Source organism: Pocillopora damicornis, chromosome 11 (assembly GCF_964200805.1).
Source record: "Pocillopora damicornis chromosome 11, jaPocDami1.2, whole genome shotgun sequence".
NCBI classification, from domain to species: Eukaryota; Metazoa; Cnidaria; class Anthozoa; order Scleractinia; family Pocilloporidae; genus Pocillopora; species Pocillopora damicornis.
This window is the reverse complement of record NC_142680.1, coordinates 1862126-1887323: the sequence shown is the minus strand read 5'-3', so window position 1 is coordinate 1887323 and position 25198 is coordinate 1862126. Positions and strand designations below refer to the sequence as shown.

Below are 25198 nucleotides of genomic sequence, written 5' to 3'. Positions count from 1 at the left end.
AAGGTGTCTGAGGCACGGTTCGTCAATCGACTTTTCCGCGTCCTCAAGTTTCAGAGCAGAATTTTGTAATCGGTTTCCGGACTTTGAAGATAATTCACGGAGGGCAGCCCAATTTAGATGAGGTCAATTATCATCTCGGTTCGGACTTGCCCAGATTACGAGTACGCTGCACACAGGAATTAACTTATATCCTGTTAATAACGCACTTGTGAGGGAGGATACGGTTAGCGAATCTAATGGAATTTTTATGCTTTGAAGGATTAAGGTTTCATGTTATCTCCTGTTGTACCACTCTTTTCCCACCCTTTGGGTTTTCAATTCTGAGAGCAGCTAGCAAATAATTAACAGCGTTTATTACCAGCCTGTTGAGAAGGAACCAGGAGCGCTGAGAAGGGTTTTCTTAGTTATAAACAAATTACTCCAATCCTCGATATATCGTACCGCCTCCTACGTGAGGGTTTTCCCAAAGAGGTCTGGCCCTAATCCTCGCTTTGACGCTTGGTCACCAGCAGGAAGTCAGGCATGCCCGTATTCAGTGTCTATTTTGATTGCAACAATATCCGGTTAACAGTCATACTTAAAACGTTGATCTGCACGGAATATTGTGTTATTTCTGCCCAGCAAGTTCAACCGATGCAACCGAAATGAAAGCAGGAATTTTCAAAGCTGCAAGTTTTGTTCGTTTTCTTGTCGCGGTCGTGATTCTGTCAGTGATTCTGGTGGTAACACCTTGCCGAGGTCAACAAAGATGTTCTCCGTTGACTATCCCTTTCTGTCAGGGTTTATCGTACAATAGCACAATACTGAATCCCACGATGCAGCAACGAGTGTCTCGCGAACTCTCTCGATTGTCACCTTTGATGAAGATTGCTTGTTCGGATGATTTAACTTTTTTTCTTTGTTCCATGTTCGCACCGATTTGCACGCTGTCACAGACTCCTATTCTACCGTGCCGCTCGCTTTGCAACAGTGTTAGACGCGATTGTGAGGACCCTTTGAAGACCATAGGCTTCACGTGGCCGGAGCCTCTCGACTGCGATAACTTTCCAGACCGTAATGGTAAGGACTTCTGTGTTGTTATACCAGATAAAACCACCCCTCAGCCGCCAGTAACGGAGAGAGCCAAGGGTGAGTTTTCATTTGTTCAGTTTTAACTTGTTCGCGTTAATTAAGGATTTACCAATAAAAGGTTTTAATAATTATGACATGTAGCACAATTACATTAGTCAGGAGCCGAGCGCAAATAACTTTTAGGGTCGAGTGTGATATGGTTGTTAGATGGTGCTACTTGCGTGACATAAGATATTGCCAAATCAGTTATCAAAGCTAACTTCAACAAACGTTTTTGGAACATGAAGAGGTTAAATGACACACTATCCGCAAGCTGGGGATCTTGAAGGCATTAAAAAAACATTAATCTGTGTTTATTCTATCTACGTTTTGGTATTGGTTCCGTATGTGCTCATCAGAAGGCGTCAAAAGTTCTTTGTTTGTCTCCAATCTTCACCCTAAGTTGCTGTAATTTGAACTTAATCAAAACAAATTTTCCGTATGTTTAGCGCCATGGTACTCTCTTATTTGAAATGCAAAACAAACCGTAGTTATTTTAGGTTCGTCGTACGATCGTGCTCTGTCTTCGTACGATTCACAGTGACTTAGATTAGAAGCAACTGTTTGTAGTCCAGCATTTGCCAATCCAATGTGCTACACGGGCTAAAAACTAGGACTCCAGGAAGTTCCTTGTGTTTCAGCTCGCAAATGACCACCAAATTACTAACTGGTAGAGAACAGATTGAAAATCGATTTACCTTAAGTTGTTACTCGTTAATTAGTTTTTCAGCATATCGCAGATTGGCTCAACGAGTGCATTTTATTGATTAATTTACTAATCAAAACTATAAAAAAATTCTTGGACGTGAAAAGTTATCACCAGCCCAACTTGTGCACTAATAGGACATTTTGCGCGTTATACCTGTGTAAGTGTCATGTGCGTGGGCATTTCGCCGAGTTATCTGTAGTCTTTTTTATTATTATTTAAGGATATGATCGATGGCGGGTTTCCTTTTCAAATTTTGTCATAGTTTTGATGTTAAATTGGTAACAGCACCTCCTGTCGTCCAATTCTGTCTCCAACCGTACTCGTGTTTACAGCCCAAACTTGGCTCCATTCAGTCTTATTACCATCGCGAATTAACTGATTCATTGATTACTTGATACACTGATTGATTGATCCTTTGGTTCCCTGAAAGATTTTGTAACTTTCTGTTTCAGATACGCCTGAGTTTCTCCTCGTCGCGAACCGTAAGGATATCCTTCGTGTTGAGCTTAACCCAGTTGCACACAAGACACTGGTCTCACGTCAAATGGCAGCTGTAGCCATCGATTTCGACTTTGACACGGGATTTATTTTCTGGACTGACGTAGTCAAAGGCAATATCCAGCGCGCACCGGTTAATAACGGCGAGAATACGGAGGTGCTGATAGATGGTCTTGTATCACCCGAGGGACTGGCTGTCGATTGGATGAACAAGAAGTTGTATTGGACCGACACAGGGACAGATGAAATTGAAGTAGCGGGTTTCGATGGTGGCCATAGAATGGTTCTGATTGATACAGGACTAAAAAACCCAAGGGCGATTGTTGTACACCCCAGTGCTGGGTAAGCGTAGTGTTTGTTTCCTTAATCTTTCACACCCTAATATCAGTATGCATATTCTCCATACTGTTCTCTATACACTTCCTATGGTAACGACAAGGAGAATTTGTTTAACAAGCAACAGTTATTCTCGTGACGTTAATGTTGAATTTTTTGATGGTATTTTAGGGGGGAATTAGATGCTGGTCACGCGAAGTGGTCAAAGTGTCAAGAGTGTTCTACTCTCTCAGTCGTTGTGTAAATATTTCAAGGAATTTTTTCGTTCGGACAAATTACCCTTAACTTAAAATTTTAGTTCGTTAAGATGGAAAAAAATGAAAATAGGAGGAACATGGATGTTTAAAGACGGATTGGACTAGCAGGGATTACAAATGGCAAATATGAACATTTTAAGAATAAAGGGGGTAAGTTTCTGAGATAATTTGTTTTTAATCAAATGTGTTGATAAAGTCAATTAGCCACCGTGGATAGATTCTAAAGGTGACATTTCCGTGCGTTAGACGCCATGTAATTTGCGAGCTGTAATTTCAGGAGATGTTTTCAATACACAGAAACCTAGATGTGTATTCTCAAATGTCAATAGTCTCTTTACCTAATACACTCGTCCTTCGAAGGACGAAACGCCCAGGGGAACTAACCCTCGGGGTGGGGAGGGGGTGGGTTGAAATGGATCAGTTGCTTAGGGTAGGAGGTACTTGACGCCCACCAAAACCTTTTTGTAAAGCTTTTTGGCCTTTAAGTACGACAAGCATGTAGCCTTGCTCAAAGTTATTAATTTTTTTTTTAGTTACATGTTCTGGTCTGATTGGGGAAAAACAGCTAAAATTGAAAAATGCAGCATGGATGGAGAGAGTACGTCACGGAAAATTCTCGTCAGTCAGAATATCATTTGGCCAAATGGACTTACAATCGACTACAGTGAGGATAGAATTTGGTGGACTGATGCACGATTCGGCACGATTGAGTCCGTGGATTTAAACGGTGGAGATCGGAAAGTCGCTTTGCGAAGCAGCCGTGCTCGGTACACCTTCGGTATTTCACTATTTCAAGACTCTATCTTTGTAGCCAAGCGACAAGGAGGGCGTAAGATACTTAAAGTCGACAAGTCTGGGGGCAAAAGATCGGTGACCCTGCTACGATATCTATACGGACCGCGGGGAATTGTGGTATATCATCCTTCAAGGCAGCCGGGAACAGGTCAGAATTGTGTTTTGTCGATGTGTTTAAATATGACCGAGTGACTTCTTGTACAGACGTTTGCACGTTACGCAGTGTATTTTTTAAGTCATTTTTTACGTTTTCTTTTCCATTTGTTGGCATTATTTTGGTCTTCTTTGGTCCATTAAATTTGTTTATTCAGTCAGTCATTCATTCATTCACCTACCCAAGCAATCCTCATTTCATCCATTAGCCACGATGAGCAAGACACACTTTCTCCTTACAATATCAATACAATATGAAGCAGACAAGTGATGAGAATAAAGAAAAATATCAAGTAGGGGTAGAGTCAATGGGCTCTTTGTTGGGGATTATAAAATAGTTGATCCAGTACCAAATTCTCCGAATCAACACGACAAGAATTGTATGGCAGAGAGTAGGGAGAAATACTAGTGAGATCTTGAGAGTCGAAGGGTTAAGGTATTTACGCGTTTATTAAGTAATTCTCTTGATGTTTCATTTTCTTTGGACTGTTTGTCGCTCTGTTGTTCTAACCGCTCTCTCACCTCTCTTTTTCAATTTTTAGTTATCATAATGTTGTTTGTTTGGTTCCTTCAGTGTTAATCATGCTGAACCAAGCGTACTTCTTTCTGTGTGACTTTGGAGCCCATTTAACAGCTTACAGGTGTGTTTTCTTTGCATAGGCAATAATCCATGCAGTGACTCTGTGGATTCCGGAGGTTGCAGTCACATCTGTTTACTAGCTCCAAAAGATCTCGATCCAAAAGGTTATTCTTGTCACTGTCCCCCTGGATTGATGATGCTTCAAGATGAAAAGACCTGCATGTCCTCAGGTAATAATAAATAATCAGGTATAGGTGATTCAACGCCGTAGGCCTCAATGTGTTAATAGAAGACACAAGAAGCTGGTCCTTCCAGCAGCAGCGCGAACTCTAGCGCTGTGTTGTGTCTTATTCAGGGGGGCTATAAGAAATTTTAAGAATTGTTGGGGACGGGTGGGGGGGACGGGTGGTGGCCACATACCCCTGCATCTTATAGTTTTAAGGTGTGACAATCTCTTACAAGGAATCTTAAAATATAACAAAAATATCATTTTTAACTTTTTTTCTTAGATGCTTTAAAGTGCAAGGAAGGAATGTGTCTCAATGGGGGCACTTGTATCGAGAAAGCAAGGGCACTTCCCGTATGTAGGTGAGAGGGATGTTTTAAGTGTTAAGGGGCCGATATTTCAGCAGATTATTGACTTATTGAAACACAGACTGGCACGATCCATTATTGAATAAGCTCATCTGCTCAGGAAATACTCAAGCATTCTTTGAAAAATTGAAAAATCAAACACTGTGCATCAGAAACAATTTAAGGTTTTGGTATTTATAGTTGGTAATCAATACTATTCTAGACAGGTTTCCGCACACTTTATAACCTCTGAGATTACTTCGGTTATCACATCGCTTATTTCCACTATCAGACGCAGTTAATGATGAGAACAAGGAAAAACTTCCAAGGGGATAAGTTCTCAGATGCACTTGTTAGAAGTAATCCCAAATTTTAGAATAGAAGAATTTTCAGTTGAGCGTCACGGTTAATACGATAATGCTTTGATTTTGCTTTAAATCACATCGTGATAAATCTGAAAAACTCCCGCCAACCTCTCAGCCAATCAGATTTAATCTAATGCCGTTAGCGACGTGGTCACTTAATTTTTCCCGCGCTATGAGCATTTTCTTGCTTTTATTTTGAGTCCTGATTGGTTCCCTGAGATAATAACCTTTACTCTGGTTGGCTGTTGTGATAACTTCGATTAATCTTTCAGCGAAATGTTTTCTATGGAACACAGTTTAACGCAGGGTAAACAGAAATAAGGAACAAACTGTTATTCTCCACAGTTGCCCTTCTGATTATAAGGGACCCAGATGTCAAGAAATCAGCCCGGTGCACATCTCCACCACAATTTCTCCCTCAACGAAACAGGACAGCTGTGAGCCGTTAACGATACCTCTTTGTCGCTCTTTGCCTTATAATACTACAATATTTCCCAACTTTTTGAATCACACAACACAAGACGAGGCCGCTCTTTATGTCCACCAGTTTTATCCTTTGGTACAATACGGCTGCTCGGAGCATTTAGGGCTCTTCCTCTGTGCTGTTTACGCGCCAGTTTGTACAGTGTTAGGTTCTGCAGTCCCGCCCTGTCGTTCCCTTTGTAATAGTGCAAGACTTGGCTGTGAAGATGTGATGAAACGTTTCGGTGTTAAATGGCCAGAGAGTTTGAACTGCGAACGATTTCCTGAATTAGGTTCTGAAATCTGCGTTGGACTCAATGAAACCTTGGAACCCACCTCCCAGCCACCAACTGGTGAGAAATGTAAGTATTGTTTTACATGTCTTATCGTTGCTCAAAGTTTTGTCTTTGTGCATTCTTCTAAGTCCTTGTTTTAAAGCCTCATTGATCTTTCTGGAAGGAAAAGAAAATCGAGAACACCAAGAAAGTAGACTTATTTCTGAGGAATGTTTGCCAAACAATGTTCTTATTTTCACATGAGATTTTTTTGGCATTGTTAGGGTAACAACCTTCTTTATTCCCTCTCTTCTCTTTTCCTCTCTCCAAGGAGGAAGTGAAAGAGAACTCGAGTGAGAGGTGACTATATGGCTCCCTGCTCCTAACCGAGATTTACTGGTATCCAGCCCTTAATTAGGAGTTCATGGGTTCAGATCATGAATTCAGTTATTTCCTGTGCTTTATGACATTCCTTTTACATAATTACATCTGGTATTTGTCCTCAGCTTCCAATGGGTCTTGTCTGGCCAGTCAGTTCCTATGTAAGGCTACAGAAGAGTGTGTTGACTACGCTCTTCTATGTGATGGTAATGATGATTGTGGAGACAACTCAGATGAAGATATCTGTGGTAATTCCACCGTTGTTTCACATTGTGGAAGCAACGAGTTTAAATGCCGTGAAACTGGAGAATGTTTGAAAAACTTTCTTGTTTGTGACGGCTCCTATGACTGTGATGACAAATCAGACGAAGAAGGCTGTAATAGCACTGTTCCATGTGGATCCAATGAGTTTAAATGCCGTGAGTCTGGAGCATGTATTAGAAAACGTGCTGTTTGTGATGGATTGCTGGATTGTATCGACAAATCAGACGAAGAAGGATGTGACAATGAAACCTTATGTGTCGGTAAGCTTTTTCGATGCAATTCAACCAGAAGATGCATTGATGAAAAATGGGTTTGTGATGGCCATGCAGATTGTGATGATATGTCAGATGAATTAGTGTGCCCTACGACTGAATTCTGCCGACCCCTATTTCTTTGTCAGTCGGGTCCTCGTCGTTGTATTCCCTATCACTGGCTGTGTGATGGATCTAACGACTGTGGAGACAACTCTGATGAACAGTATTGTAGTTGGTCAGTTTGTCCAAACAACCAGGTTTATTGTAAACGGCTCGGGATGTGTTTGCCAAGCCGATGGAAATGTGATGGTCAACGAGACTGCCCTGACAACTCGGATGAAGCAGACTGTCCAAATCTTCCTAAATGCGGCGACAGTGAGTTCCAATGCGTTGATAAGTCTTGTATGCAAATAAGTTCAGTTTGTGACGGGAAAGTTGACTGTATAGACAAATCGGACGAAAATCTCTGCAATTACACTCGAGCATGTACAAGCAATGAGTTCCAATGTCATAGCACCGGAGTGTGTATCAACAAAGTCTTTGTATGTGATGGTAGTAATGACTGTGGAGACAAGTCCGATGAAGAAAAGTGTAACACCACCACACCTTGCAGTATTACCGACAAGTTTCAGTGTGGAACTACTGAAAGATGCATCAAGAAGGATCTTGTTTGTGATGGTTATGATGATTGTGGAGACAACTCGGATGAAGAAAAGTGTAACAGCACTCTACAAGGCAGCTGCGAGCCATTGACGATGCCCATTTGTCGAAATTATATGCCGTACAATACTACGATATTTCCAAACTTGTTAAGTCACAGAACCCAAGACGAGGCAGCGAAGGATCTCTTCCAGTTTTATCCTTTGATGAAGAAATATTGCTCGTCACATATTGAGTTTTTCTTTTGCACTGTTTACGCACCAATTTGTACTATGTCTAAAACGGCAGTTCCTCCATGCCGTTCTCTTTGTGATAGTGCTAAAGTGAGCTGTGAAAGGTCTTTGAAAGAGTTTGGCTTCAAATGGCCCGAGGTTGTATCCTGTGAGAGATTTCCACGAATAGGAGAGAAGGAATGCATTGGAGTTAATCCAACAGCACCCGTAAGCTCACCGGCGGCGTCAATTGAGACTTGTAAGTACAACACTTGAATGATCTTGGAGCGAATAACAATTTTCAATTGAGTGTCGAAAGTTATTTGGGAAGGGGTTTGGTTTAGCTTTGGCACCAAACATTTTTATTGGTCTAAGAAATCACTCCCGCATCTTAAAGAATCAGATATTGTACTAATACCAATCACTACTTGTTTACTCCTGTTTTCCCGCGCTTCAGGACATTTCCTTATTTTACTGTGAGTTCACATTGGTTTATAATGACAATATTGTTTTTGCGACACTCAAGAGCAAAGCGTTTCATCCTTCAAAGGTATTTTACTGTATTTCTTTATTCTTTAAATAGCTTTTTTGTTTATTATTCAAACTTAGTTCATGCTACAAAATGTAGAAGTAATTTCATGGTTTAACGCCTTTTTACGACGGTCAATTCCTTCTCCCTTTCCCAACATGCCATGTACTTTGAACGTAGCAACCATCGTAACCATAGGTTATAGGAAAGACACATAAAATGAGATTGGGGCTGATGTCAACTCAGTCACAATTTTGAGGATTCTGAACCAAGTAGGTTCCTATTTTATCGTTTTTTGATAGATGCTTTGATGTGCACTAAAGAAAGTTGTGTTCGTGGAGGTACCTGTCTTGAAGGTTTCAATCCATTCCCCTCGTGTAGGTGGGTAAATAAATTGTGTTTATTCAATCAATAAGTTAACCGGCCCCATACACACCTTACATCAGTATGCAAGTTCTCCTTACTGTTCTCCTAACACATCTAATGATTGTGACAAGGAGAATGTTTCTAAAAATCAAGAGTGTCATGAGTTGACTACAATTTCTTTTATTCTTATCACCTTCATGTTAAGTTAAAAGAGAAAGTCACTTCTCGATGAGGATTTTATGGAAACGGAACATCAATAATAACCTTTTAAGCTTAGCCTTAAAGGCATTAGCGAGTGACCGAGAGAACGACATTTTTCACGGAAACATAGGCGATTTCTTATACCAACCTCTAAAATATCAAGTCCAACGAAACTTCCGTTAGCAAGCAGCGAGAATTATCGGTTTGATCTTTTCACTGAAAGTAGTAGTTGCAAGTGCCATTTATTCTCTGTCCGCAGTTGCAGATGCGAAGAAATCGTCAAGACGCTTCCGCCAGTGCACATGTCCACCACAATTTCTCCTGCAACGAAACAGGACAGCTGTGAGCCCTTAACGATACCTCTTTGTCGTTCTATGCCTTATAATAATACAATATTTCCCAACTTTTTGAATCACACAACACAAGACGAGGCCGCTCTTTATGTCCACCAGTTTTATCCTTTGGTAAAAGTCGGCTGCTCGGAGCATATAAGTCTGTTCCTCTGTGCTGTTTACGCGCCAGTTTGTACAGTATTAGGTTCTGCAGTCCCGCCCTGTCGTCCCCTTTGTAATAGTGCAAGACTCGGCTGTGAGGGTCTGATGAAACGTTTCGGTTTCGAATGGCCAGAGAGTTTGAAGTGCGAACAATTTCCTGAATTAGGTTCTGAAATCTGCGTTGGACTTAATGAAACCTTGGAACCCACCTCCCAGCCACCGATTGGTGAGAAATGTAAGTATTGTTTTACATGTCTTATCGTTGCTCAAAGTTTTGTCTTTGTGCGTTCTTCTAAGTCCTTGTTTTAAAGCCTCATTGATCTTTCTGGAAGGAAAAGAAAATCGAGAACACCAAGAAAGTAGACTTATTTCTGAGGAATGTTTGCCAAACAATGTTCTTATTTTCACATGAGATTTTTTTGGCATTGTTAGGGTAACAACCTTCTTTATTCCCTCTCTTCTCGTTTCCTCTCTTCAAGGAGGTAGTGAAAGAGAACTCGAGAGAGAGGTGACTATATGGCTCCCTGCTCCTAACCTTGACACGGATTTACTGGTATCCAACACTTAATTAGGAGTTTATGGATTCAGATCATGAATTCAGTTATTTTCCTGTGTTTCATGACATTCCTTTTACATAATTACATCTGGTATTTGTCCTCAGCTTTCAATGGGTCTTGTCTGGCCAGTCAGTTCCTGTGTAAGGCTACAGAAGAGTGTATTGACTACGTTCTTCTTTGTGATGGTAACGATGATTGTGGAGACAACTCAGATGAAGATATCTGTGGTAATTCCACCGTTGTTTCACATTGTGGGAGCAACGAGTTTAAATGCCGTGAAACGGGAGAATGTTTGAAAAACTTTCTTGTTTGTGACGGCTCCTACGACTGTGATGACAAATCAGACGAAATAGGCTGTAATAGCACTGTTCCGTGCGAAGCCGATGAGTTTAAATGCCGTGAGTCCGGAGCTTGTATCACAAAACGTGCTGTTTGTGATGGATTGCTGGATTGTATCGACAAATCAGACGAAGAAGGATGTGACAATGAAACCTCATGTGTCGGTAAGCTGTTTCGATGCAATTCAACCAGAAGATGCATTGATGAAAAATGGGTTTGTGATGGCCATGCAGATTGTGATGATATGTCAGATGAACTAGTGTGCCCTACGACTGAATTCTGCAGACCCCTATTTCTGTGTCAGTCGGGTCCTCGTCGTTGTATTCCCGATCACTGGCTGTGTGATGGATCTAACGACTGTGGAGACAACTCTGATGAACAGTATTGCAGTTGGTCAGTTTGTCCAAACAACCAGGTTTATTGTAAACGGCTCAGGATGTGTTTGCCAAGCCGATGGAAATGTGATGGTCAACGAGACTGCCCTGACAACTCGGATGAAGCAGACTGTCCAAATCTTCCTAAATGCGGCGACAGTGAGTTCCAATGCGTTGATAAGTCTTGTGTGCAAATAAGTTCAGTTTGTGACGGGAAAGTTGACTGTATAGACAAATCGGACGAGAAACACTGCAATTACACTCAGACATGTACAAGCAATGAGTTCCAATGTCATAGCACTGGAGTGTGTATCAACAAAGTCTTTGTATGTGATGGTAGTAATGACTGTGGAGACAAGTCCGATGAAGAAAAGTGTAACACCACCACACTTTGCAGTATTACCGATCAGTTTCAGTGTGGAACTACTGGAAGATGCATCAAGAGGGATCTTGTTTGTGATGGTTATGATGATTGTGGAGACAACTCGGATGAAGAAAAGTGTAACAGCACTCTACAAGGCAGCTGCGAGCCGTTGACGATGCCCATTTGTCGAAATTATATGCCGTACAATACTACGATATTTCCAAACTTGTTAAATCACAGAACCCAAGACGAGGCAGCGAAGGATCTCTTCCAGTTTTATCCTTTGATGAAGAAATATTGCTCGTCACATATTGAGTTTTTCTTTTGCACTGTTTACGCACCAATTTGTACTATATCTAAAACGGCAGTTCCTCCATGCCGTTCTCTTTGTGATAGTGCTAAAGTGAGCTGTGAAAGATCTTTGAAAGAATTTGGCTTCAAATGGCCCGAGGTTGTATCCTGTGAGAGATTTCCACGTATAGGAGAGAAGGAATGCATTGGAGTTAATCCAACAGCACCCGTAAGCTCACCGATGGCGTTACTTGAGACCTGTAAGTACAACACTTGAATGATCTTAGAACGAATAGCAATTTGCAATTGAGTGTCGATAGGTATTTGGGATAGCTTTGGGTTTGCTTTAGCACCAGACATTTTTATTAACTCGTGAATTGCGCGCATGCGCAAGAGCGAGTTATAGATACGATGTGGGGAATGGAATTCGCTCGCTCGATTGGTCGATTCCTGTAAACTTTTTTTAGATTTTAGGCTTTTGAGTGCATTTTATAGTTTTTGGCGAGCAATAAACAGACGAAATGGCGACCTTTGTTACTAAGAATAGTGGTGGGGTGAAAAAGAAGCCAATGATAATCTTAAAAGAGTTTTTTTTTTTCGTTTTAGTTTCAACAAGCGGCGCCAGCGACTGGCAGGCATGCAAGGATTCACACTGAAATAACAGAACAACCTTCGTTTTTTGTAAAATTGTAATTTTCAATCCTTGAACTTGAAAACAATCCGAAGATTCATTGAAAATATCACTTACTGCGAAGCGCTCGGAGTTTACAGATGTTCAAAAGCTTTTTCTGTTATAGCGTGAGATTGAGGACAAAATTGATCATTACGTTTCGTCGCGTGTGTTTTTCCTGTGTGAAGCAACAAAAGATGCCGGCGACTGACGAAATAACAAGTTAACACGAAAATCAGATAACACCTAAACAAACAATTTTAGCTACCGATTTCAGTGAATTTTTAAAGAAAAATTTTCTTTTAAGTTTTTAAGACAATTTGAAGATTCAACATACATACAACGTACTAAAATGCGAAAGTTACACACCACAAAATTGATAAATAGGCCTGAAATGAAATTCTATCTTGTTGTTGATTATACGTTGCCTAGCACGTGACTTAAATCTACCCAGGCGGAGATCCAAAATGACGGTGGCAGGCTTGGCTTAATTATATCACTCAAAGCTCGTTCCCGTTTGTCTCATTTGATAAAGAGGGAATCGTTAATGTTTTCATTAAGACAGTATTGCCTTGATTTTCTAATATTTACAACGAAAGACAGTAAATTTCACTTTTCACCCACATTTACTTCCAACCTTTTCTTTTGAACCAGAAACAAAATGATAGACGTTTAAAACACATGACATCATCCACCTTGTCAAATGTAATAGCATGATCATTTCAATTGTAATGCCTTCTTATCCCAACGTTACTTTGTTTCTTTGCTACATTAGCGAACACTGAACTACTGCTCGTACTCTAGATATGACAATCAACCACAAAATTCCCTAAACCAGAAAACATTAAACATAATCTAAAAAATCATGTGTCAATTCACGAGTTTGCTCACAGAGCACTTTGATTGGTTTAAGAAATCACTCCCGCATCTCAAGCAATTAGATATTGTACTAAGACCAATCACGACTTGTTTACTCCTGTTTTCCCGCGCTTCAGGACATTTCCTTATTTTACTGTGAGTTCACATTGGTTTACAATAACAACATTGTTTTTGTGACACTCAAGAGCAAAGCGTTCTACCGTTCAAAGGTATTTTACTGTATTTCTTTATTCTTTAAGTAGGTTTTTTGGTTTATTATTCCAAGTTAGTTCAGGCTAGATCACGTAGAAGTAATTTCATGGTTTAACGCCTTTTTACGACGGTCAATTCCTTCTCCCTTTCCCAACATGTTATGTACTTTAAACGTAACAACCATCGTAACCATAGCTTATAGGAAAGACACATAGAATGAGATTTGGGCTGATATCAACTCAGTCACAATTTTGAGGATTCTGAACCAAGGAGGTTCCTATTTTATCGTTTTTTGACAGATGCTTTGATGTGCACTAAAGAAAGTTGTGTTCGCGGAGGTACCTGTCTTGAAGGTTTCAATCCATTGCCATTCTGTAGGTGGGTGAATAAATCGTGTTTATTCAATCAATAAGTTAACCGGCCCCATACACACCCTACATCAGTATGCAAGTTCTCCTTACTGTTCTCCTAACACATCCTATGGTTGTGACATGGAGAATTTTTCTAAAAATCAAGAGTGTCATGAGTTGACTACAATTTCTTTTATTCTTATCACCTTAATGTTTGGTTAAAAGAGAAAGTCACTTCTCGATGAGGATTTTATGGAAACGGAACATCAATAATAGCCTTTTAAGCTTAGCCTTAAAGGCATTAGCGAGTGACCGAGAGAACGACATTTTTCACGGAAACATAGGCGATTTCTTATACCAACCTTTAAAATATCAAGTCCAACAAAACTTCCGTTAGCAAGCAGCGAGAATTATCGGTTTGATCTTTTCACTGAAAGTAGTAGTTGAGAGAGCCATTTATTCTCTGTCCGCAGTTGCAGATGCGAAGAAATCGTCAAGACGCTTCCGCCAGTGCACATGTCCACCACAATTTCTCCTGCAACGAAACAGGACAGCTGTGAGCCCTTAACGATACCTCTTTGTCGTTCTATGCCTTATAATAATACAATATTTCCCAACTTTTTGAATCACACAACACAAGACGAGGCCGCTCTTTATGTCCACCAGTTTTATCCTTTGGTACAATACGGCTGCTCGGAGCATTTAGGGCTCTTCCTCTGTGCTGTTTACGCGCCAGTTTGTACAGTGTTAGGTTCTGCAGTCCCGCCCTGTCGTCCCCTTTGTAATAGTGCAAGACTCGGCTGTGAGGGTCTGATGAAACGTTTCGGTTTCGAATGGCCAGAGAGTTTGAAGTGCGAACAATTTCCTGAATTAGGTTCTGAAATCTGCGTTGGAATCAATGAAACCTTGGAACCCACCTCCCAGCCACTGATTGGTGAGAAATGTAGATATTGTTTTACATGTCTTATCGTTGCTCAAATTTTTGTCTTTGTGCGTTCTTCTAAGTCCTTGTTTTAAAGCCTCATTGATCTTTCTGGAAGGAAAAGAAAATCGAGAACACCAAGAAAGAAGACTTATTTCTGAGGAATGTTTGCCAAACAATGGTCTTATTTTCACATGAGACTTTTTTTGCATTGTTAGGGTAACAACCTTCTTTATTACCTCTCTTCTCTTTTCCTCTCTCCAAGGAGGAAGTGAAAGAGAACTCGAGAGAGAAGTGACTATATGGCTCCTGCTCCTAACCTTGACACGAGATTTACTGGTATCCAGCCCTTAATTAGGAGTTTATGGGTTTAGAGCATGAATTCAGTTATTTCCTGTGTTTCATGACATTCCTTTTAAATAATTACATCTGGTATTTGTCCTCAGCTTCCAATGGGTCTTGTCTGGCCAGTCAGTTCCTGTGTAAGACTACAGAAGAGTGTATTGACTACGCTCTTCTATGTGATGGTAACGATGATTGTGGAGACAACTCAGATGAAGATATCTGTGGTAATTCCACCGTTGTTTCACATTGTGGAAGCAACGAGTTTAAATGCCGTGAAACGGGAGAGTGTTTGAAAAACTTTCTTGTTTGTGACGGCTCCTACGACTGTGATGACAGATCAGACGAAGAAGGCTGTAATAGCACTGTTCCGTGCGAAGCCGATGAGTTTAAATGCCGTGAGTCCGGAGCTTGTATCACAAAACGTGCTGTTTGTGATGGACTGCTGGATTGTATCGACAAATCAGACGAAGAAGGATGTGACAATGAAACCTCATGTGTCGGTAAGCTTTTTCGATGCAATTCAACCAGAAGATGCATTGATGAAAAATGGGTTTGTGATGGCCATGCAGATTGTGATGATATGTCAGATGAATTAGTATGCCCTACGACTGAATTCTGCAGACCCCTATTTCTGTGTCAGTCGGGTCCTCGTCGTTGTATTCCCGATCAGTGGCTGTGTGATGGATCTAACGACTGTGGAGACAACTCTGATGAACAGTATTGTAGTTGGTCAGTTTGTCCAAACAACCAGGTTTATTGTAAACGGCTCTGGATGTGTTTACCAAGCCGATGGAAATGTGATGGTCAACGAGACTGCCCTGACAACTCGGATGAAGCAGACTGTCCAAATCTTCCTAAATGCGGCGACAGTGAGTTCCAATGCGTTGATAAGTCTTGTGTGCAAATAAGTTCAGTTTGTGACGGAAAAGTTGACTGTATAGACAAATCGGACGAAAAACTCTGCAATTACACTCGAGCATGTACAAGCAATGAGTTCCAATGTCATAGCACTGGAGTGTGTATCAACAAAGTCTTTGTATGTGATGGTAGTAATGACTGTGGAGACAAATCTGATGAAGAAAAGTGTAACACCACCACACCTTGCAGTATTACCGACCAGTTTCAGTGTGGAACTACTGGAAGATGCATCAAGAGGGATCTTGTTTGTGATGGTTATGATGATTGTGGAGACAACTCGGATGAAGAAAAGTGTAACAGCACTCTACAAGGCAGCTGCGAGCCGTTGACGATGCCCATTTGTCGAAATTATATGCCGTACAATACTACGATATTTCCAAACTTGTTAAGTCACAGAACCCAAGACGAGGCAGCGAAGGATCTCTTCCAGTTTTATCCTTTGATGAAGAAATATTGCTCGCCACATACTGAGTTTTTCTTTTGCACTGTTTACGCACCAATTTGTACTATGTCTAAAACGGCAGTTCCTCCCTGCCGTTCTCTTTGTGATAGTGCTAAAGTGAGCTGTGAAAGATCTTTGAAAGAGTTTGGCTTCAAATGGCCCGAGGTTGTATCATGTGAGAAATTTCCACGAATAGGAGAGAAGGAATGCATTGGAGTTAATCCAACAGCACCCGTAAGCTCACCGGCGGCGTCACTTGAGACTTGTAAGTATAACACTTGAATGATCTTGGAGCGGAGAGCAATTTTCAATTGAGTGTCTAGAGTAATTTGGAATAGCGTTTGGGTTTGCTTTAGCACCAAACATTGTAATTGGGCTACGAAAACCAACTCTCGCATCCTAAGCAAGTAGATATTGTACTAAAACCAATCCCCACTTGTACTCTCTGATTGCCCGTGCTTCAGGTCATTTCCTTACTATCTTATGAGTTTCCATTGGCTTGTAATGACATTTTAAGTTTTGTTTTTGCGACACTCAATGATAGAGCGTTCCATTGTCAAAGATATTTTACTATATTTCTTTACTTTTTATGTAGATTGTTTTTGGTATTTAAACGTCGTGCGCAGTACAAAATGTAGAAGGAACACATGGTTGCAAGCCTTTTTACAGCTGTCATTTCCTTCCCCCTTTCCCAACATGTCATGCGCTTTTAACTTACCGACTATCGTAACAACAGTTTATGGGATTAACACTCAGAATAAAAGTTAGGCTCCCTACATCTATGGAAACATGTATACCATCTGAGACATTGGCGCAACATCCTTAAAATAGGGTTCATCCACTTTAGGTACAATGCTTCCCTCGATTTCTTGATCAGAAATACCGTGACAAAGTAATAATGCTATATTACACAGGGGAACAAGTCCAGTCTTTGCTATCATGATACTGACTTCCGATTGATTACTTCCTTACCACCCAAAGTAAGAAATAAAGTCTTGCTTGATCATGGCTTGCACTTTAACGTAACAAAACCCTTGAGGGGAGATCTGATGCCACTCAGTCGCCATTACAAAGATTCTGAATTGAGAGGTTTTTTATCGCTTTTCCACAGATGCTTTGATGTGTACTAAAGAAAGTTGTGTTCGTGGAGGTACCTGTATCGAAGGTTTTCAGTCATTTCCTTCGTGTAGGTGAGTGAATAAATTACGTTTATTCCGTCCTAATAAGCCTCTAAACCTGGACATCAGTACCAAAGTTTTCCATATTGTTCTCTACACATTCCTGTGGTTCTTACAAGGAAAATTTGTCTAACAATCAAGCGCAACTTGACTTGGCTACAATTTCCTTTGTTCTCATGTCCTTTAAGTTTGATTCAAGGGTGCCATTGTTAAAATAAATTAAAACTTCTCTCACTCAGGGGTTAATGGTTTAGGAACATTTATTTCAACTGCTTTTAATTTTCTGAAGCGAAGATTACATTATCTCCGACCAAACTTGTCTCCGGTCCTCGTAGCGATTACTGTAACTTATGTAATAAAAGAGAAAGAAACCTTTTTTGATGGGATTTTATGGAAGCGGAACCTCACTTAAAACCTTGTTTAGCTCAGCCTTACACATCAGCGAGTGATCATGAGAACGAAATTTTCCAAGGATAGATTTCTGATACCAAATTCTCGAATATGAAGTACAAGAAAGCTTGCGTTGGCCAGTAACGAGAGTTATCTTTTTGGTCTTTTCACTGAAAAGGGTAGTTGAGAGAGCCATTTCTTATCTGTTCGCAGTTGCAGATGCGAAAAAATCATGAAGACGCTTCCACCAGTACACATGTCCACCATTTCTCCCTCAACGAAACAGGACAGTTGTGAGCCGTTAACGATACCTCTTTGTCGATCTATGCCTTATAATACTACAATATTTCCCAACTTTTTGAACATCTCAACACAAGAAGAAGCCGCTCCTTATGTCCACCAGTTTTATCCTTTGGTAAAATCCGGCTGCTCGAAGCATTTAGGGCTCTTCCTCTGTGCTGTTTACGCGCCAGTTTGTTCAGTATTAGGTTCTGCAGTCCCGCCCTGTCGTCCCCTTTGTAATAGTGCAAGACTTGGCTGTGAAGATCTGTTGAACCGTTTTGGTGTTAAATGGCCAGAGAGTTTGAACTGCGAACGATTCCCTCTAGAAGGTGTAAGTGACTGCGTTGGAGTGAATGGATCGAGGGGACCCACCCCTCTGCCGCCAACAAGTGAGTTAAAAAAACAAAACTTAAAGATCTTATCATCATGAGTATTATCAAACGTACTTTGCTACCTTCGAAATACATAAGTTTATTCTTTGTGTGCCGTTTTAAATTCTGAAATTTCATTAGCTTCCCAGAGTACGTTCATGGCCCCAAGTGAATGATACGCACAATAGTGACTTGAGGTCCCCTTTTCATCCCGAGCGTAAACTTTAATAAATTTTCAATTTAGTTACACCGCTTACCATTTCGACAATAAGTAGTATTTTCACTTTTGTTTTTCCGTTCTTGCTGCGTTCAAAAATTTGTCTCACATCATAACAGAACACATAATTCAAAACTGAAATCGGCTAGAACGCTTACGGAGTATCTCGACAGCAATTGGCAGGTCTTGGGTTTATTCCTAATCATCAAGTTCTTTCTTTGTCCCAGCTACGATACGCAGGATTCGTGCGGTATTCTACGAACAAACTCATACATTTGTTATTTTTCTTCAGTGTCTAGTCGCTCCTGTCTTACCAGTCAGTTCCAATGTACCATCACAGAAGAGTGCATTGACAAAAGTCTTGTTTGCGATGGTAAGGATGACTGTGGTGATGACTCAGACGAAGACAGCTGTGGTGCCGAATGTGACAGCAGTGAATTTCAATGCGATGATAGATCCTGTGTCCTGATAAGTGTTGTTTGTGACGGCAAAACTGACTGTGTGGACAAATCGGACGAGAAACACTGTAATTACACTCAAACATGTACAAGCAATCAGTTCCAATGTCGTAGCACTGGGGTATGCATCAACGAAATCTTTGTATGTGATGGTAGTAATGATTGTGGAGACATGTCCGATGAAGAGAAGTGTAACACCACCGCACCCTGTAACACTACCGACCAATTTCAGTGTGGGGCCTCTGGAAGCTGTATCGCGAAGTATGTCGTTTGTGATGGTAATGATGATTGCGGAGACAACTCGGATGAAGTCGTCTGTGAAGATGATCGTCTTTGTGATACTGATGAGTTTGAATGCAATGCAACAGGACGATGTATCCCTGCAAAATGGGTGTGTGATGGAGTCAATCATTGCCCTGACAGCTCAGATGAGGCAAAATGCGACAATATTGAGTGTGGCGAGGAAAGATTTCGATGTAAGTCCAGCCCAGGAGTCTGCATCTTAACCACATGGATCTGTGATGGGCAGGATGACTGTGGAGATAACTCTGATGAAGTGAACTGTTCCTTACCTGAATGCAATACGGGAGAGTTCCTTTGCAAGCCTTCCAAGTTGTGTATGCCTGTCAGATGGAAGTGTGATGGTGAATCTGACTGTTCAGACAATTCAGATGAAGCAGACTGTCCTGAATTCTCGTGTTCCAGCGGACACTTTAGATGCAACAGTTCAGGAGGGTGCATTCCAGAAAGATGGGTTTGTGATTTAGATAAAGACTGCAAGGATGAATCAGATGAAGTTAACTGTGCTAAGACTACGTGTGAACCTTCGCAATTTTCATGCGAAACATCTGGAAAGTGTCTACCAAAAGGATGGGTTTGTGATGGCCAAGACGATTGTTCTGATCGATCGGATGAAAAGAACTGCACCCGAAATAAATGTGGAGATGAGGAATTTTTATGCAAAGCCACAGGTACTTGTATCCCAGAGAAACAACGCTGCAATGGTTTAAATGAATGTCAGGATAACTCTGATGAATTGGACTGTACCTTGCCTGTTTGCAAAGAGGATCGATTTCTTTGCGGTTCCAGGGGTTGTGTGCCTAACGCATGGAAGTGCGATGGTGATTCTGACTGCCCAGGCAACTCGGACGAAGTCAACTGTTCTAGAGTTGCTGAACAATGTCGCAAAAATGAATTACAGTGTAAGGATGGTTCGTGCATTCACAGCACCTGGGTTTGTGATGGCGAGCAAGATTGTGAAGACAATTCAGATGAGCTTAACTGCACTTCTCCAAATAAATGCGACGGGAATGAATGCGGTGAGTTGTAACGGAAGGATTGTAGTAACGGAAGGATTGTAGTCTTCCTGTTGTAGCTAAAGGAGAGCTTAAGCTCTACCTTTATGGCAAATACGAAAGGCTAAATTTGATCAAATGTTTGTCTTTATTCTTGAATAAATATTACGTCTTTAATGTTGTCGTTATTTTAAGTCACACTTTGTGCGTAAAAAATCAGTTCATCTGTGAGAATGGAAGGTGCATAGATGTGCAAGAAAGGTGTGACGGAAAATCTGATTGCTCTGATGGTTCTGATGAGGCAGATTGTGGTACGTTATTCTCAAATTGTTATTGTGTGATACGCGAGACACCATCTGTAAGTTCCATCTTTTATTACATGGTCTTAATTAGACAGAACCCCAGTGGCAGCCCTTGGGTTCTTCCCTGTATAGAGCACGGTGCGGTTGGTGTTGTGGGCCAGATGCAACCATGGTGCACGATCGTGCTCCGTTTTTTACGTTTTCTAGATAGTACACAAAGGGCCAGGAACGAGCTCATTCTCATGTTAGTAATATGTCAAGCGAGAGGAATTACGAAACATTCCACAGTGCAGCCTGTCATTGTAAAGTGACCTGAAATGGCCTTCACGTTTTACCGAAACTCTAAAGAACATGACGTATTAGTCAGATGCTCATTTTCTTACTATGTATTACGTGGTTTAAAATCGAAGTGCTCAAACGAAACCTTTCCAATTAATTGATTGGTTGAGTCTAAGGGTTCAAGGACAATGGCAATCACCTTGTGCTAATAAATGATTTAGTCTCTAGCTTCCGCAAGTGATGTCATTCCTGTGTTTTTGATTTCCAGACGAGGAAATCTGCCAAATCCGAGGAAACTGCAGTCAAAGTTGTACAGTTGACAGAGATGTTTACACCTGCAAATGCTCCGAGGGATACGAGTTAACATCAAACAACAAAACCTGCCGAGCTTTAGGTGAGAAATGACTGGCCTATGCGTCACTTCTCTGTGTAGTTCTCAGGCACTGAGAAGCAGACGACTGAGATGAGTTATGAACATAAGGATCAATTTCAGCTTCTGAGCAGTTACGCACCAACCCCGCACCTCACCCAACAGTAGTCAACTGATAACAAGTTAAGATTAAAGTTGGGTTAGGGGAGGGGTAGGTGCGCAGTTGCTCAAATATTGACATTGATCTGAACGTTACAGGACGTGGTCTTATGAAAACAGTATAGGAAAACAGCGAGAGAAAGAGAGGGAGAGAGAGAGAGAGAGAGAGAGAGAGAGAGAGAGAGAGAGAGAGAGAGAGAGAGAGAGAGAGAGAGAGAGAGAGAGAGAGAGAGAGAGAGAGAGAGAGAGAGAGAGAGAGAATCACGGCGTCGATAGGGATGTTTCGTTTCTACTGAAGCAAGAGAAAATCAGGGTAAAATCAGAGAGGAAGGGCCTCCTTGGTATACGTGAATTTCATTAAAGTTTTCCATTCAAAGTCGCTCGAACGGGTGTTTGTCTATGAGACGTCTCCAGGAAGGGCTAAGCTCAAACAACATAATGGCTTGTAGTGAAAGGATTGGTTTTGTTGCTAAAAACGACTTCGAGAAATGTGCTTTTTTGCGAAAGTTTCAATGTGTACATTTGAGCGAAGTGTGGTTCCGTTTCCTTCCCAAACACAGAATATCGTTAGTGAAATAGATATTTCTCAACATTCGCCCTCATTTCCCTTTCTGTCTCCTCGACTTAAGAAGGTGAGTTTCTCCTGCTGTGGGTTTGTGTTCCTCTACGAGCTCTCATACCATTTACCTCAGTTTACTATTTAGCTATTTGTTTATTTGCCATTTTATCAATTCTTCCAATCTTTTACCATTTCAGGCCCACAGGGATTTGTTTTTGTTGTAAATCGCATGGACATTCGTCGATTCTCAATTGACACACTAACTCCTGAGCTAGTAGTTTCTGCTGATCAAACAAACATCCTTTTTTTGGATTTCAACTTTGATACAAGACATATTTACTGGAGTGATAGGAAATATAACAGTCATGACAGTATTCGACGAACACCGGTTGATAACGGCAGTGATATTGAAGTGATTATCGAGGGAAATCTCGAGGGACCAGAAGGATTAGCAGTGGACTGGATCAACAAGAAGTTATATTGGATTGATACCAACTCGACAGCACCGGAGATTGAAGTTGCTGACCTAGATGGGAAAAATCGTATGAGTCTTATCCAGGAAGACTTACAAAAGCCAAGAGCTATTGCAGTACATCCGTTTCTTGGGTAATCACTTTATTGGGAATTTTTTTTTCCCGTACCTTCCTGCTGCTTAGGGACCGAAAATTACTTATCGCGGGGAGGGGGGGGGGGATTTTGGTTGTGATACGTTAACATTACCTTATCCTCTCCTAAGGCTCTGTAGAATTCTTATGACTCACCCCGCCCCCTCATTTGCAGTTAATTTTCAGTCAATTTTTTATAGCCCCCCTCCTTTTATACTCTGTTAGCGACGACTCATCCCCCCTCTGTTTTCCCCTGAAAACCACGTGATCCCCCAATTCCCCTCTCCCCCCCCCGCCCCTCACGATAAATGATTGGTCCCCTTTTATATTTCTATGTAATCAAGAATACATTTGTTTCTTTTCAATTGTTTATTTATTTTTTTGATCGTCTGTCGACCATTTTTCACCTTTTTCTAGTTATCTGTACTGGACTGACTGGGGTGACGCAGGTAAAATAGAGAGATGCGCTATGAATGGTGATAGTGCAACACGTAGAGCTCTAGTGACTGACAACATAGGCTGGCCTAATGGGATCACAATAGACTACACTCTGAACAGGTTCTGGTGGACTGATGCCAAGCAACAAACCATTGAATCTGCTGACTTGAATGGAAAACATCGCAAAGTTTTCTTGAGGGCCACGCCTTTAGAACATCCTTTTGGGATTTCAGTCTTCCTTGACAACGTTTTCTGGACAGACTGGAAAACATCGAAACTCCATGTTGCAAATAAGTTTACTGGAAAGGTTGCAAATGCTGTTGTTCTGCAAAGGCCGATGGATGTTGTTGTGTTTCATCGACAAAGGCAGCCAGTAGGTTAGTCTAATCACACGAAGTCAGTCTTGTAGTAATCGCATGGGTTTTGCTTCACTACGCCTCTTGATTGGCCAATAAAAAGTCTAACCACTTAGTAGACCAATCAGATAAGAGTTCAAAATCTTTTGCATAGTGCTGGCCACGTGTATTTTTCGTTGAACCTTATTGGTTTATCTGTCTTGTTAGCGGTTTTCTTGATTGGTCTTTGCAATCGGTTTAAATTGTAAGGAGAACTTATAGACTGATCACTGCTAGAAGTTAAGCGATGAGCTCGATTGTGTAGCAAGGAAAGTTTAAGAAAGTATTTACATACCATCCCCTGGGAGTGAAATACTGTTGCTCAGCTCACAGGGTTATGCTCTGAAAATAGAGGGGCACTTGGCTGGTAAATCTCTGTTATTTCAAGAAGAAAATGATGAAGAGAGTTTTTACGAAATTTCTAAATCGTACCAAATTCATTTGAGCTAAAAGGGGAGACCTACTGGGATGACCTGATGGTTGGCGCGCAGGACATTGGATCGAAAGAGTATGATCCAAGGCTAGGGTCACTTGCTGCGTTGTGTTCATGTGCACAGGACTTTACTCTCACGGGAGCGTAAATGGGTACCAGCTAACTTTCATGGGAAACCTGGTGACGTGCAGGGGGGTAACGTGCGATGAAAATCCAGGAGAAGCAGTCAATCAATGCTTTAGAAAATAGAAAGAACAATACGTTGCGAAAATTATGAGACTTTTTCTGACTGAACCTCACTCATTCCCTCTAAAACAAGCCACAGTTGAATGAAAAGCGAAAGTTCAGTTTTATGTGTCTTGTTTCATTTGCAGGATCCAATCCTTGTGATGTCCCTACACAGCTCGGTGGCTGCAGTCACATCTGTTTATTGGCGCCTGTCGACTCTTACCCACAAGGCTTTTCATGCCATTGTCCACCTGGACTAACACTGCTTGCTGACCAGAAGACCTGTCATTCGCAGGCTCAGCCGCAACCTTGAGAAGTGGAGACTGGAGGAGGCGCAAGGGAGGGGGGGAGGGGGGGTTGCCACAAAACCTTTGCTTTTATAACAAATATTTACCATCAACATTTCTATGCTTAGAGTTATTCTCACTATTAGTTTCCGATATAAGCTGGCTCACGAATCGTAGACTTGGCAATATTTTCTTTTTCAGAGGACACTACACTAAAGGAACACGCCCTAAAAGTCAGTTAGCCAATAGTAAATTGTTACCACCGGACCATCATTTCCCCTGTTTAAATATACTCAGAGCACCTTTAAAAGCTCTTGCCATTTAATTGCTGTCATCTTATCCGATAACATTTACTACACTCAGAGTAGGGTTGCCTTGCCGTTAATGAAAGTACATCAGTACAATTGTTCGGCTGGTTACAAATACACGCCCTCTCATTAGTACTTTATATCTGTTTATAGTCAACCTGCATGAAGTAGAGATTGTATTTTTGCCTGTGTTTAAGAATACAGTTCTCTTCAACCATTACAAGGATCTTCTCGTTTCTATCTCGTCAAGTTCTAGTCACTCTTACATTAAATGCAATCGTAATTCATGGCAGGATTTTCGAAGAGTGTGGTCCTTCAATTATGCATGTGCAGCTGTTTTATTTTTATGAATTATTAATTAATTTTGACAAATCTGATAAGGGAAGGGAGGGGGGGTCCTCTGTTAGGGTCTTACTGTTATTTGAGAGGAATACAGGTTTTTTTACTATTATAAATTATCCCTCCAGCTTGACCAAAAGGAGGGTCTTGTACATCCTAGGGTTCCTCCTTCCACCCTCTCCTCATCT

At 41.1% G+C, this 25198-nt stretch overlaps 1 protein-coding gene across 3 annotated transcripts; it reads left to right on the top strand.

The window, feature by feature from the left end:
- Positions 1–542: 542 nt before the first annotated feature.
- On the top strand, positions 543–24888 carry LOC113676891 (uncharacterized). Of its 3 annotated transcripts, XM_089187005.1 has the most exons (21): positions 543–1128; positions 2272–2659; positions 3444–3853; positions 4519–4668; positions 4948–5026; positions 5722–6200; positions 6620–8143; positions 8716–8794; positions 9240–9709; positions 10136–11659; positions 13440–13518; positions 13964–14433; positions 14859–16382; positions 17229–17307; positions 17899–18356; positions 18848–20334; positions 20505–20619; positions 21158–21283; positions 22175–22583; positions 23000–23397; positions 24223–24888. In XM_089187005.1, exons 1-21 carry the CDS (start codon positions 645–647, stop codon positions 24387–24389), a joined length of 10899 nt encoding a protein of 3632 aa, XP_089043131.1. In that variant the 5' UTR covers positions 543–644; the 3' UTR covers positions 24390–24888. The 3 variants fall into 3 exon arrangements, with proteins under 3 accessions (XP_089043131.1, XP_089043133.1, XP_089043132.1); XM_089187007.1 differs by lacking the exons at positions 10136–11659; positions 13440–13518; positions 13964–14433; XM_089187006.1 differs by lacking the exons at positions 543–1128; positions 2272–2659; positions 3444–3853 and having other exon boundaries at positions 4528–4668; positions 6132–6200.
- Positions 24889–25198: the final 310 nt, after the last annotated feature.